The sequence below is a fragment of the Rhagoletis pomonella genome, unplaced genomic scaffold (assembly GCF_013731165.1).
Source record: "Rhagoletis pomonella isolate Grant_MI unplaced genomic scaffold, Rhpom_1.0 Rhpom_scaffold_00009, whole genome shotgun sequence".
Lineage (NCBI taxonomy): Eukaryota > Metazoa > Arthropoda > Insecta > Diptera > Tephritidae > Rhagoletis > Rhagoletis pomonella.
This window is the reverse complement of record NW_023458563.1, coordinates 41,244,411-41,260,264: the sequence shown is the minus strand read 5'-3', so window position 1 is coordinate 41,260,264 and position 15,854 is coordinate 41,244,411. Positions and strand designations below refer to the sequence as shown.

Here is a 15,854-nt window from a genome sequence, read left to right as displayed (position 1 = left end):
TTCTTGATTTCGCGCAGAATGTTGGAAGAAAGACACGGAGACATAACACCGAACAACATAGTTGGGGTAATGATCTCCAGCGCAGAAAAGTGGAAAGCAGTTGCGAGATACGTGAATTTCGTACTCCGCTGCAAACGAGAGGACGGTTGTCTACTGAGGACACCCGAATGAAACGCCTCTACAAAAGAGGCTCTAACAGCGCGCTCCTGCATCTGAAGACATGCAGAATTGCGGTGCCAGATGCGGGATTCTTGCGCGGGCGGTGGGAGTTTGGGTTTAAGTGGGTAGCCCAACACGCTTCGGTGGGAGTCCCACACTCGGGGAAGGTAGTATAGGGACTAGCGCCCCCGGCCAGTGCATAAAGCATTTCCCTCTCCTACGAAAAAAAAAAAATAATAATAAAAAATAAAGCATGTGTCTCGCTTTATTTTCCGACATTCGGCTGTCTTATAGTCACATTTTATAGGCATGTTTTCAAATAAGGCATTGGCAAAATATTTCTTCTCACTCTAATAAAGCATCGTTCACTCAAAATCGGTAAGCATGAAATGGGTTATATCTTTTTAATAGGTTTTCAGAAAATAATATTTAATATGTTAGAATAAAGAGAAAACATTCCGTTATAGATACATGTTAGCGAGAGTTTCATATTTTGCTTGGATAAATAAATAAGAGACAATTTCTTTGATAATGGTAAAAATTTTCTGAACACCCGTTCTAGAGACTTGTGTAGTCAACTTGCTCTACTAAACTATCTTTAGTTTATGGTTTTCCACGGCTCGCACATCTCTACTAATTTTGTTTTAAATAAATACCATGTATTTTTCGATTTGACTTAAATAGGTCATATTCGTAAATTGATGACTTCCAGAGCTTTATTCACATCACTGGCTTCAAACCGATTTAAAGTTACCTGTGAATAATTAGTTTACATAAAAACCCACCAACACTTTGCAAAAGGTCCAAAGTAAATGATATAATTAAATAACACTTTCTGCAAGCGCTCCTTCCAGCATATTTCTGGGGTCATATGACCCATTGTGGAGTCTGATCGAGTTTTAATGAGACTGCCTCGATTCTCTTGTCATTTCATAGCCTTTTGACAACTGTGTCAACTTCTATAGATTTAGATGTAAGAGGATATCACCCTGTTTCTTTTTAGCTTAAAACTTTTAACGTGGGAGTTGACCGAAGTCCAGTTTTAAACATGTTTTATTAGTCATTATTATAAAATACCACATTTAGTGCGAACATTGGGGGAATGTAAACGGGTGAGGTTTTTGTTATAAAATGTATTTAATCTAACAAAATTTTATATATTATAACTCGATAAGGTTTAAGTCTTGCCATAGCTTGCATTCGCTGAACTGTGGATAACCGTTATCCAATTCTCCCGCACGATCTTCTTCTGATAAGCAATTTTTTTCCTAATCCAGGTAAAGAGCCTTATCCTTAAGCTGGTGCGAAATGATGTCTTTTAATGATTAGCTCACCCCGTTAGTTTAAGCAGAAGGAATCTATTCATTGATTTTTGGAGGATAATTATAAGTTTTTGGTATATTTAATTTAATTTGATTTCTGATCTCGAAAATGTCGGATTTTCAACGAATTTGTTCAACATTATTTTTTTGAGCAGCAACTTCAAACGCGAATAAAACTGTCAAATAAAAAGCCAGTACTGTGAAATTTAAACCTCATAATGGTAGATCTATTATCTAACGATCTGCATTGCAACTTTTTAATACATTCCAACAATTGCTGTACGGAAATTGCTGGAACGCGTACCGATTTTGAGTGAACGATGCTTTATTACTTTACCTTGGTTATACCATTGGAAGTGGAATTATTTCCACCATGGGTGTGAGGTGCATGCAATAACACCATACGCAATAATTGGACATCAAAAAGCAGTTTCAGAAGTGAACTAGTGTCATTTTATTATTATTCTTTTTTCTAAACGGTTATAATGACATCAGTGCATAATTGCGAAAGGAGGGGAGGGGCGGAGGACGCGAACGCGACGTCGAACGTGGGCAGCGCGGGTGGCGCGGTGCGGCGCGCGTACGCGAACCGTCGTGACGCTGGGCACTTTCAAAATTGTATACATACAAATCCGTCCACTTAAGTTGTTATATACTACTTTTTGTCAAATGTAACTGGGTGACTACCTACATATGTGCACTATTTTGCTTTATTACTCAAATTGTTAAGTTTAAAAATTGGTCTTATTGCTCAACGAGAAATGAAATAAAGCAAATTTGTGTTATTTCACATTCAATTGGGAAATAAAACTTGCGTTATTGCCGTTTGTGTTGTTTCACCCCCCCCCCCCCAATATCAGTATATGTATGCTTACATACATATGGACATATTTATATCTACCCTGATTTCGTTAGGTGGTTCCAAACCATCGTTACTTGGACTAAGTTATAATATCATTGTACACAGGTATGGTGCTACAGTTCAATAACCACTATTTAAACATGAACTTTCAAAATATAATTTCCGTTCTTACCTTTTTCCGCAAATGTGATGATTTCCTGCGTATCACCGACAAAATCCTCACTTTCGTATCGATTCGCATCTTTTGACATTCCATAGTGCTCTTGACGAAGGTTATATTCATCCAGGTTTTCAGCATCTAAATAAGCTTCAGTTTCATTATTGTTACTATAATGCGAAGAGTGATTCATTTTCCCGATGTGGATATCCAATGGACCGTCATTGCTGTTGTGAATTATACCGCCATTTACCGCTTCATCATCTTCAAGAAAAGCCTTAGGTTTACTACTATGCATAAGATATGTAAATTTATTTGTGCTTTTGCTTTCATTCGTTTTATTAGATTCATCGAACCGGACTTTTGGCATATGGGCTTTGTTATATTCCCTGTTATGACTTTTTTCGACATATAAATTCGGATACAAATCACTTTTGTTCAATTCTAGATGTTGGGAGTTTGTTCTAAATCTATGGGAAGTTGAATTTCTTAATAAAACTCTACTTTTAGCTGTAGCATTAACACTAGCCCCATTTTCGTCATGATTGCCGTTTTTGATTTGCATATGAGAATTTTTAAGCTCTTTGTTGGGGCCATAACCATTATTTCGAGTCACAGAATTTGCTATCGTTTCTTTCGTCTCACCTTTTTGGTAGCGTTCCAAGCGAAGTGGTAGCTTTGTAAGACCAGTTGCAGCCGCTTTTGCTCTGATTTCCCATTGCTGTGAGGCATTTTCATTAAAGTCAAATTCGCTTACAACTCTTCGTATACCATCGGCACGATATATAGTATCCCAAATAAATTGCTTTGGAAGAGGATGAGATACATTAGGTCTATGTTTCAGGCCGAGCTTGGTTAATATCTGCCGTTTAATGGACTCCAGACGGACGCGATCGCTTAGCGTGTCATGTGCTGTAGGTATTTATTTAATTAACATAAATAACAATAAATCCAAAAAAAAATTAGTATATATGTATGAACGTGTATTTGTAAATCGTCGCATTGCGCGCAATACTTCGTGTCCGCCAAACACCCAGGGGCGGACCCGGCAGCAATTCTTGGGGGGGGGGGGGTAATTTTTCAACATATATCGTGTATATACACTGCCGGAACAAAGTATTGGCACAGCAAATTTTTCACAATATATGCAATAATTTTTATACTAATACTTTTCCGCCAATTTTATATAAAAACATGGTTCATTCAACAACAAAAAACATAAAAATATAATTCCTAAACTTTGTGCAAAACTCGCGAAAATTCAGCAAATTTCCATCAAAATTTTCAACTTTTTAATCAGATTTTTTAGAATTTTTTTGAGTATGCAGTTTTGCAGCCCATTAAATTCTAGTAAAAATGCAGATTCGGAGTTAGTCGAAAATCGCGTTGATTTTTGAGAATTTTTTTTGTTAAAGGTGTTTTGCATTTTTTCCATATAAAGTATTTTCGAAAAAAAAAATTTATGGAAGACACTGCGTGAAAAAAATTGCCAAAAATCAACCATAATTACTAGCTACTTCAAACTTGCACTTTATAATAAAATTGATTGGGCCACAAATCAGCATACTCGAAAAAATTCTAAAAAATCTGATTAAAAAGTTGAAAATTTTCATGAAAATTTGCTGAATTTTCGCGAGTTTTGCACAAAGTTTGGGAATTTTATTTTTATGTTTTTTTTTTGTTGTAGAATTAACCATATTTGTATACGGAATTAGCGGAAAAATAATAGAATGAAAATTGTTGCATATATTGTGAAAAATTTGCTGTGCCAATACTTTGTTCCGGCAGTGTAAATTTGAAAATCACCGCAATTTAAAATTTTTAGAGTTTTGATAGTTTTGAATTTCTTGAAGTTTCCCATCTTAAATAACTTGAGTGGAATTCCAAAATTTTCTAAACTTTCAAAACTTTGTGAATTTGAGAAATTTTAGTAAATCACAATAATTCAATGTAATGATGAATACTAGATTTCTAGAAATTTTTTAGTTTTCAAAAATTTTGAAAATTGTAGGAATTATACAAAATTTTTTCTAAGTAAAAGTGTCGAATATACAAAATTCATCAAACGAAATAAAAAGTTTTCGAATGTTGAAAATGTTTTCATATTTCGTCGTTTTTGCAAGTTTAAATAATTTTCGTGATTCTTGAAGATCCAAAAAATTTTTAGACGTTGATGTTTTCAAAATTTTCAAAAAATTTAAAATTCTCAAACTTTGTTATATCAATACAAAATTTTGGAAAAGTTCCGAAAAGCGGAAAAATTTTGGAATTTTTCAAAAATGTTAATATCTTTTAGAATTCTAAGAATTTTCTATTTTTTACACACAAGTACCATGAATTTTTCGACAATTTGTGATGTTTCACATTTTTACATTTTAGGATGGATTTTAGGATAAATAAAATTTTCAAAATTTTGGAAAATATAAAAATTTCTAAAATCTCAATAATTTTGTACATTTCAAAATATTCTCATTTTACCAAAATTTCTAGCATCTCCCGGATTTAGGTAGTTTTTGAAATTTTTTTTTTCCCCCAATATCCCCTACCTGGGTCCGCCACTGCAAACACCACATATAAAATTTAATAAAATATGCCTATAGAAAAGATTATGTAACAATTTTCACACATTCGGCCCAATTATGGTTTTTGACTTCGACGTCGATGTAATTTTTTCCTAAAAAAAATAGCCCTCGTAAGTTCAAGGTGTTCCTCGCAAAAATACTGTGGTCAGCGTAGCTGGAGTTGGACTTACGAGGGCTATTTTTTGATGAAAAAATTACATCGACGTCGAAGTCGACAATCATAATATCATGTCTCCAAAAAACTTGCAAAGTAGAGGAAACTGGAGGGCAATATGCAAGTTTTACTGGACAAATTTTAACTTGTAACAATTTTCAAGCAAGAAAAACAGCTGATTGTATGTTGCAGGCTGCAATTGAAACTAATAAAGGAATTATTTATGGGGGTCTTAGAGTGGAAATTGACCAAATAAATCTATTTAAATATATAAAAACCTGTTCATATATTAGGCGAATAAACAAGAAAATAATTAACTGCTTATGAAATTAGCAAATTGTTACTGGTTTTGCGTTCACGTACATTTTTGGATATTTTCCTGTTTAACCGTGGAAACACAATGCCGGCGAACGGCGAAATTCCCGCTGTCAAAATTAGAACACCCGCCGGTATATGAAATTGAACACAGCCAAAGCGAAATGCGAAGTTTGCTCGGCGGCGTTTCGTGGCGATAGATTTATTTCTATCACTCTGCTGGGCGATGGCGGCAGTACATGCCAAAGGTGGCCGTATGTTTTTTGTGCTTTCAAAGATTTAGAAGAAAACAACATATAACACGAATTATTTTTGTTGGTTGAACAATACAGTGATCGATTCGGTAAATCTGGCTTAAAATAAAATAATTTATAATAATTTCCCCTTTCCTTATATTTTTATTTGTTATCATTTCATTATTTCTAAATATGGTTTCGTTTTTCAAAATATGGTCACCTAAATTATAAATGCGACAAAATGGTATCAACTGTTTTCGCTACCGCTCTAATTCTGTTAAAGTACGCAAAATAGCAGGGGGAACGGTGAACGACGGCATCGCCCAATTCGGCGAACTTTGCCGTTCGCCGGGTATTGTGTTTCAAGCATAAGAGCGAATGTTGCCAAATTCTCGGAAATTTAATTACTGGCAAGTTACAACTTTTACATGAACAAACCGAATATCAAAAATTGGCTTTCTCAAACATTTTTTTATTATTCCTTCTACCTGAACTGTCTAAATGTGAGCTTATTATTATTCAGTCAACTTTATAGAGGTGGCTTACATTTTTTTCTATGCCACATCATACATAATATCTGTGTTCGTATGGAAAAGTAGCATATGTCGAAAGGCTGGCTTTAGTATAAATCGGCATTCGCAGCATACGGTTGCGAATGACTTACGGGCGCTAAGCCGTTAAACAACATTTAGCAAATAAACGTGCAAGAAATAGTTCCGATGCTAGCAAGTCAATATTCTTTTTAAGTCTCATCAAAAAATTCCTTGTCGTTTAAAAAATAAAGGGAATGCCGCATTATACTAAAGCCGGCCTTTCGACATAAGCTACTTTTCCATACGAACACAGATATGTACATGAGTGAAGCCACGTGAAGTTCACCATCCAAACATCGTTAAGTGACGTATTTTCGAAAAAAGTGTAAATTAATACTTTAAAGAAATTCATTTGTTCAAGTTATTGACTTAGATTCCAGCTCTTAAGAAAATTCATAAGAAGTATTTTTCATTATTTCTGTTGCTTGAAAAAGCACTTTGTTTTTGCTGCAAAAAATCGGTAATCGCTTTTAGAGGTAACGTATTCTGGAAGGCATAGCGTTATAATGCCTTCGAACTTTTTCGCTTCTTTCAGGCACTGCCGAATGCAAAGTAGAATGTCCTATAATATTTCTTTTTTAATTCGCTTCTTTGCTTCATTTCAGGGAATGCAAGGTAGAATGTCCTACAATATTTTATTTGTTTCACTTCTTTGCTTCATTTCAGTGAATGTAAAGTAGAATGTCCTACAATATTTTATTTGTTTCACTTCTTTGCTTCATTTCAGGGAATGCAAAGCAGAACGTCCTACAATATTTTTTTTTTTATTTCGCTTATTTGCTTAATTTGGGGGAATGCAAATTAGAATGCTGCATCGTAGTAAGCAGAAAAATAGAATGAATAACCAAAAATTCTTTTTCTATCGTTACTTTCTGTGGAAATTTGTCTCGCATAAAAATCATGTTTTGCTTTGTTCAATTTGCAGCGAAGTTGAAGTCAGTCAATGAAGTGAAGTACAAGAGTGAGGAAATACAATTATAAGCTTAATTAAATATGCAGGTACGTACATACCGATTTTTAAGTAAAATCTATGTACATACATACCTAAATACTTACATAGGTATGTATAAAAACTGATTTATAAAAATTTTAATTAATTTTAATCTTTTAAGACATTTTCTGATTTCAATTTAATATAAATAAGCATGTACTTATCTAGGTATTCTACATTAGTTTCTCTGTAAGGCATTATTTGTTCGCTTCTCTGGATTCTGTTTATCCATGCGTTCTCCCTTCGTTTGAGGATAATGCTGTGGGTAAGGGCTTCCGCCAATGACATGCCCATGTTAAAATAATGCCTTCTTGAAGCGAAAGGATAAGCTATTCCCATCGCCTAGCCCGTTTCCACTTTTGTTTCTCTGGTAATCGTGTTTTTTGCTGGGTAATCTTGAGAGCTCCAGACTAATTTAAAAAAATTTGCTAGAAGAAAATTTTTTTCCATTTATTGTGCGTAATTTTATATGACTTTTTCGTTTTTCTTCAGAGCTGTAAATAGCTCTTAAACTACAATAGATAGCGGTATGTAATTTGGTATTCTTATCAGAGTGTCCAGATTGGACGATTTAGCGCCAAATTGGCGAATTTTCTGGATGTTTGCGCTTAAGAATTTAAGAAATCGCCTTTGGCGATTTTGGATGATTTTTTCCTTCACATAAATTTTTTGTGCGCTACCATGCAAAATGTGTTCGTGAAAAGCCTGTTGTAGAGTTTGAACTTTAGTTTTGATGTGGCCAAAGTCTGCACTGTTGTACGCCAACCACGGTTAGAGCTTGTTTTCAACTAGGTTGTGTAAAACTTTCAACTTTTCTTCTCAGACACTGGGCTGTATGCATGCAAACGCTTTTTCTTAAAATTTCAGACCTTTTACTCGATATTTACACTTTTTGCTTTCTCTGTATGTATGTATGCATGTATGTTTGTTAGGGCCAAATCACGCAATCAATTTTTGACCAACTTTTCGATGACCTAGAGACTTGGAACTTCACAGTTGGATCGGCAGTTGCTTAGTTTTTTATGCATACGGCTATATATGGTTTCGAACAAAGTGTGGAGATAACTGTTCTCGCCTTATTATCGCTTTGTACTTTATTTTTAGCGCTGAGCACTAAAGTATTATTATTGAATTAATCAATCATATGAGTTATAATACGTTTATTTATTGCGCAGCCATATTGCAAAATGTGTTAATTTTTGGTTTTAAAAGCTATTCTATAACAAGATGTCATTGTTAAAATAAAAAAATTTTAAGGTCGATTTCATGAATTTTATATTAAAAAAAAATTGGCGATTTTGGGCGATTTTTTGGACACCCTGATCCTTATAGATAAAGATTTATACTTCAATATATAAAACCAACATATATACGAGCATTTTTTTCTTGAGAGCTGCAAACTGATTTAAGAAATTTTGCCAGAAGAAAATTTCTTTTCCATTTCTTTTGCGTAATTTTATATACATTTTTCGTTTTTCTTGAGAGAACAGCCCTTAAACTACAATAGATACGCTTTTAGTTAAATATCTATACTTCGTCATACAAAAGCAACAACGTCTATATATTATAAATAATTTCTTTTGCGTACATGTTATTTTTGACAATAATTTGTTTTTGCAATATTCACCCACCTATGAAAAGGCAATTGTGCAAAATATACGTCATTCGACTACAAATATTTTTCTACGAGTGTGCCAATTTTCATACCGCTATCTATTGTAGTAAATAACTTGGACAAAATATTTGTATTAAAACATAATAATGATAATTACTTTGCAACTAAGTATTTTATTTTTTTTTTTAATCGGTGAATTGACGAAATTTGCATGGTACATTTCATGTCACATGCATACGTACATACATATCGTGACCCGAAATGAAAAAAGACGTAGCACACATCGCCACTGAAATGAAAAAAGTGGAGACTGATTTTTTTTCATAAAACGATGTGGGGATTTGCGATTCGATGAAATCCATCATATCAATAAAAATGAATATTTATTAGTTACGACTTTTTGCATTTCAGTAGTGCGATTCAGTAACTTTTAACAATGCGACTTGTAGAGTTGTCAGCTAACAATTTTTGTTGTTTGCAGTAACGATTGTGCGACTCACTAACTGTGCTGCCGCTAATGGGCACAAATCTGTTGCATATGCCAAGGCTTTCGTGTGTGCACAAAGTGGACAAGCATTTTATATGGGAGAAAAAATCGAGTTTTGAAAATCTGACATCAGATTCGTAATCAACCCCAGAAACCCACTGGAAACGAGTTTCAATCCTTGACAATGCTTAAAAAGTTCAGTACCAAGTTTTAGTAATTTCTTTTTAAATTTGATCGCCTAATTGGATCCGCCATTTTGTATTTAATAAAATTTACTCCAGATTCGTAATCAACGGCCCCAAAAACTCCCTGATTCCGGGTTTCGAACAAATGCAATCATTTTTTAAAAAATGTATCCCCTTTTTGGATCCGCCATTTTGAATTTTGAAAAACTGACTTTAGATTCTTAATTACCAACCCTAAAACCCCCTGGTAATAATTTTAACCCATGAAAATCCTTTGATTTTTGATTTTTTTTTGCTAGCGGTGCTGTTGTAAGATAAAAGTGTAGAACGTACCTTTTACGTTTTATTAACAACACCAATCTAGACGTCGTCAAATTAGCGGCCTTTGTTATCGTTAACGACAACAGCTGATTTGGCGCTAACGAATGTTGTTACCGTTTACCGAATAGCTAAGTAGTTAAAATTGTCGTTTAGCTGACTTAACAATAACAAGAGTTGTTAAAATCTCGTAGTGAATCGCACCACAGGTGACGATATGTATGTACATGGTAGTGTATTTGGCGCATACTACTTATTGCATGCCAAGCGACGATTTATAAACTGCTACTTTTGGATATGTAAACAAAGCACTAGGCATTATTCTTAAATCAATAAAAAATTTTGAGATTACCTAAGAAACATTCATTAAATTATCGCGAATAACGCTTAGTTAACTAGCACTAAAATCATGCATTTACGATTCTTCTCAGGGCGTAATTCACAGCGCGTAGTTCAACTATTGGTAACTTAACAACTATCAAGAGTTTAACAATGCATTCATATTCATAGTCGTACAGTTACCCTTGGAAATTCATATCGCCTGAAATTATACAACTTCGAAAAATCTGAATTTATTCTATGCAAATGTGAATTTCGTTCCACAAAAAATTTATATTCGACAAAAGTTTAACTACAGGACAGGGCTGGCAGACGTCCTGGGTTTCCAGGATTTATAGTGGTTTTAAACAAATTGTTCTGGTGTCCTGGTCTACGCTTAAATTGCCGTGGTTTTTAATGAATGTCAATGCAGACACCCATTTCATTGTTGACCGAATCGTGCTATGAAAAAGGGTTAAGCTTTCTGTTATTAGTAATCGAAAATCGATAACGAAACGTCTTTTCTAACATGTTGAAAAATATCACTCAACAATTACCTTCTTTCTGTTTAGTTTATTTGGTTAAAATCCTGAATAGATACATGACTGAAAAGTCATCCATACTACCAAATAGAAAATTTCAGGGGCTAAAATCTGTTCTAAGAGGCCTTTCTTAAAGTCATTTCTTTCTGCTTTCCTCTTTGTATTGAGCGGCACAAATTGAAGGGCTTCTGCATTCGCTATCCAAAGAAGTGCTTCCAAAAGGGCTTTTGTTGGACGTACCTTTTGGAGAAGTTCTTCTAAAGCTTCTAAATGGTTTCACATATATAGTAACTTAATGAACCAAAGTTATACGGTAACATACATAAAATGATATATTCCTACGAACTGATAACCTCCTCCTTTTTTGAAGTTGGTTAAAACTGCTTGTGATTAAAATAATCAAAACGTGAGCGTTTCATACAACATATCGCACACACACACACACGATCAACTCAAAAACAAATTAGGGCGATTTTTGTTCATAAATCAATCCATCCTTTACATCCAATTAATGGAAATATTTTTTTCTTCGTGATTATATACATTAACTAAAAAACTACTGATATGCCTGTTTTTGTATTAATTGCGATAAATCTGTACGATCCACAAGCAGTTAAATTTCTCTCTCTGAATTTTGAATTAGCTCACTTTAGATCTAGGTGTGCGACATCATCATCAATCATTCAGCTCTACGGATTGTGCCACAAAACTACTTTGCTTATATTATCAGAAATTACTTCAAAACAAAGCAACAGTACTTATAAGGAATATAATGGCACCATATTCACTTGTATCTTTGTTTTTGATTTGGATGATAAGTGGCATTGTCGATGGGTTCAGGATTATGGCAGCCCTACTATTAATATAACTGTGAATATAAAAATCGATAGTTAAACCCTTGCCAGTGGTAAGCTACGCACTGTAAAGTTGGCCCCAAAAATCAAAATTCAAGGGATTATTAGTTAACGGAAACTTCAACTATTTAAAGAATTTTTCCTTTTTTCCTAAAGCATCATTGCCTTCTGATTTCTGTGAAAAAAATTATTATTTTGTATTTTTAAGCAATGTGAACGTTCATATTGAGCCCAATTCTTGATATTATCGTAAGCGACATAAGGCAAATTTTAGAGAGGAGGTTCTTTTTTAATTCTCTCTTAAACAGTGTAATATTTATATGTATTTAAATTAATAAAAGCTGGTTTTTAATAAGACTATTAATATTTCGTATCTCTCAATGTTTAAAGGCCATTGTGGTCAGTGGTTGGAAAGCACTACTGCCGCACCGTAGGGCCTAGGTTCGATCCCTGGTCCGGGCAACACCTAAATTAAAAAATGTTTCTAACTTAGGTCGCCCCTCTTTAGGCAATGCAAAACCTTCGAGCGTATTTCTGCCTTGAAAAAGCTTCACATAGAATCCATTAGCTGGAGGCGGCGTACAACTGTAGGTTCCTCCCTATTTTGTGTACCGACACAAGAGACACGACACAATTTGGAGAAGCGCGGCCAAACACCTTGCAAAAATTTAAACGCCAAAATATTATTAGAATGTATGATACATTATTGACAAAATAAAAAAAAACCGTTTGATTTATATTATGACTACAGAAACTGTACGCATGTAAAATTGTCCACTCTTACTGATTGAACTGGGTTTTATTTTTTTATTACCTGCTAAACACCCTTGCCGAAATCGGAGAGAGCACGGCAGAAAAATAAATATTACATACATATATAGCTGCCCGAAACCAAGAGTCAACGGAGGAGCTAACCTCTTGAAAAAATCTCTGGGTTGGAAAATGTTATAAGTCGACCCGTTCTGGTGTTCAGCCGCGTCGACGGGAGTGATCCGGATACCTGGCGGCCTCCGAGTCTACCTAGCCTTACCCCTACACACGGATCTCTGTGCAGGCGGACCTCCATTTTCTGACACTCGTGGGACCAAAATATGAATTCAATTTAGGGTAATCAGCTTTTCAGATGACCAGAATCCGAGATGGAAAAATACTTTTTCAGTGTTTAATAACATTTGCTAACAAAACTTTTACTCAAAAAACAATTTTTTAACCCTGGAAGGTCATGCCTATTTTGAGAATTTTTGCTTAAAGAGGAGGCCTGGGCAGACCAGCCTCCAATCGTTTCATTGCTAGAGCTGCGGTATCAGTTCCACTAAGAAAAATAAGGCCCCAAAAACACCCCTATTTTAACCCAAGGGCGGAGGACAGGCTGCTACTGCAGGTCAAGGGGACCCGGAAGAACATGTCCGAGCCACGAAGAAGGCCTACTATGATAAAAGGGCGGCCACTAGCGACTGTGACCATGCAGGTGGAATTAAAGGGATTGATTAATCAGGTCGCTACAGCCATGAAAGGATCTTTAGCAGCAGGAAGTTATTGCAAGGGAAGTGAAAAAACAACGGAAGCGGTAAGATTACCTAGAATTCTTGGAGTGTTGCCAAGTATCCTGGCATATCTTAAGGGAACGCATGGACTACGACGAGCGAGGAATCATTAGGTCTCGTATACACACACTTCCCAGCTGATAGTACATAAGGCGCAGTGCAACAAAGTTCACTTCACGTTGAAAAATAAGGTCATATTTTTACGTATGGTCTTATTTGTCTAAAGCCATTATGGCTTTATTGCACCATAATAAAAAGTAACCCGGTAATTCTGTAGTTTAGGGTACAACTTGCCAAAAAAATTTCCAAAAATGTCAGGAGGGGTTCCAATCGGCGCGTTTTTATCCTTGGCTTGGGCTCATATTAAAATGCATATTGTTAACGATAGGGGCAACACTGGAGTCGAGCTATTGCTAAAAACCGTTAAGTGAAGTCATTCCGAGACACAAAGCATCAAAGTCAAATTACCACCGTTAAATCAAGCACCACAACCATAGCGGTCCTTGCTTTAAGGCGATTAAACAGAATATATATATATTTGATTGCGATCGGTTTGTTGTTTTCTTAACATTAAGCAATATTTGAAATTTAAATACTAAATAAGAAAATAGTCATATATGGAGTACACCCAGTGGCGCAACCATATTCTATTCACAGGAATTTAATGTTATTAGAGCTCTAAATAATATCGAGTTCCTTTTAAGTCGCTGGAATGACACTGTATGAGAAGTGAGTGTAGAAATAAGAAGATTTGGGTGATCATTCATTTTTTGTTTTTATTTGTTGTTTTGCGCCAAGGCGTGCTTTTTAATTTCGGAAGCAACAGTAGGGATTTTCAAGTCGCGGTGTATTTGGTTGTTTGGGACATAGAGCGGAGCGTTCACAATCATTCTAAAGGTTTTTGATTGGAATGAATAGAGTAAGAGCTTACTCTCGTGCGAGTAAATTTCTGAGCTTCATTCCCAGGGCTTTGTGTTTAGTGAAAATATGAGTTTTCCACGTAAGCTTGTTGTCGAGATGCAGGCCTAAGTATTTTGTCGCATCACGCTGTGGAATATCCACGTTATTGAGTTTTACGGGCGGGCAGGTTTTACGTTTAAGGGAGAACGTAACCTGGACAGACTTTATCTCATTTGGCTTAATTCGCCAATCTTTCAGCCATTGTGTTATTTTGTTTAGGCCATTTTGGAGTTTAAGCGAAGCGAGTTGTGGAAGGGTGTCCATTGCGAGAATTGCAGTGTCGTCTGCAAATGTGCCAACACTTGCTCCTTCGGATGCTGGTAAATCAAATGTGTATAGCAGGTAAAGGATGGGACCCATCACACTGTCTTGAGGTACTTCAGCTGAACTTTCGTAGAGCTCAGACTGCTCCTCGCCGAAGAAAAATCGATTTTTGAGATAGGACTCGATAAAGATATAATAGTTTATCGGGAGGGTACTATTTACTATTACTATATTTTGTAAACTAAGCCGCCATGCCATACTCGATCGAAAGCTAGAAATATATCGAGGAATGCAGCTGTACAATACTTTTGTGTTCGAATGCAGTTTTCAAGCCTGTGAACTTGTTCGTTTGTGCTGTGTTTTTTTCCTGAAACCTAATTGGTGATTAGGGATACTCTTTCTTTGTTCCATTACTGGCATCAATCTTTTGAGAAAAAGAGTCTCCAGAATTTTAGAAGCGATGGGTATCAAACTGATTGGGCGATATGACTCAACTTTGTCTGCACTTTTTCCTGGTTTAGGAATCATTTTTACCTAGGAAACTTTCCATTGAGGTGGAACGAAACCAGATGAGAGAATTGCGTTATAAATATAAGTCTGGAAAGTGATTCCTTCTTCCGGGAGCTGTTTTAATATTTCTCCAGTGATTAGATCGAAAACGGGAGCCTTCTTAGCTTTGAGTTTTTTAATCGCTTCCTTAACCTCAGCTTTTGAGAATTTTTTTATGGGTGGCCTCATTTGGTAGGGTTGTTCGAGAGCCTGTGTTACTTATTGTGCAGTATTGGGAGAGGGTTCAATTTCATGCGGAGTAAAAAAAAAATTTTGGTGACGTGCGAATGTGCTTGCTTTATCGCCCATTGGTTGTTTTCCATTCTGATATCGGGTTGTGTCAGAGTTGGTCTCTTTAATTTTTTTGCTGCTTTCCAGAGGAAATAATCGCTGGTAGCTGTTGCATCTAAGTTACTGAGATAATGATGAAGTTTTTGAAGTTTTCAACAGCTGCAATGATATCTTTGCTAGATTTCAGCGAGTGTTTCAAATTTAATTTTGGAGATGTTAATCTTTGGAAGAGATTCCAGTCAGTTCTGTTGTTGTGAAGGTAACATTGAGAAGTTGAGTCAGCAAGATTATTGCTTAGAGTGACCATAACGGGAGAATGGTCTGAGCATAAATCGAAACAGGGATTACATATTATTTCATTATCTCCAATACCTTTAAACACGCAAAAGTCTATTAAGTCTGGAATTTTTTTTTGTATCGGTTGGCCAACACGTTGGAGAGACTAAGGAGGTTGAGTGAAGATTTAATCGTGCTATAGCCGCAAATAGTTGTCGGCCTTTAGGAGTGATGAGGCGAGATCCCCATTGTGGGTGTTTTGAGTTGTAGTCTCCTCTAG

At 35.5% G+C, this 15,854-nt stretch overlaps 1 protein-coding gene across 1 annotated transcript in view; it reads right to left on the bottom strand.

Annotated features, from left to right (window-relative positions):
- Nucleotides 1-2,515: 2,515 nt before the first annotated feature.
- The window catches only part of LOC118745523, a gene marked incomplete at its 3' end in the record, with an annotated part of 31,827 nt that continues 18,488 nt past the window's right edge, over nt 2,516-15,854 (bottom strand). Inside the window, 2 exon segments of the mRNA XM_036478970.1 lie at nt 2,516-2,764; nt 3,146-3,412. Of these exon segments, the coding sequence (XP_036334863.1) occupies nt 2,516-2,764; nt 3,146-3,412 (516 nt within the window).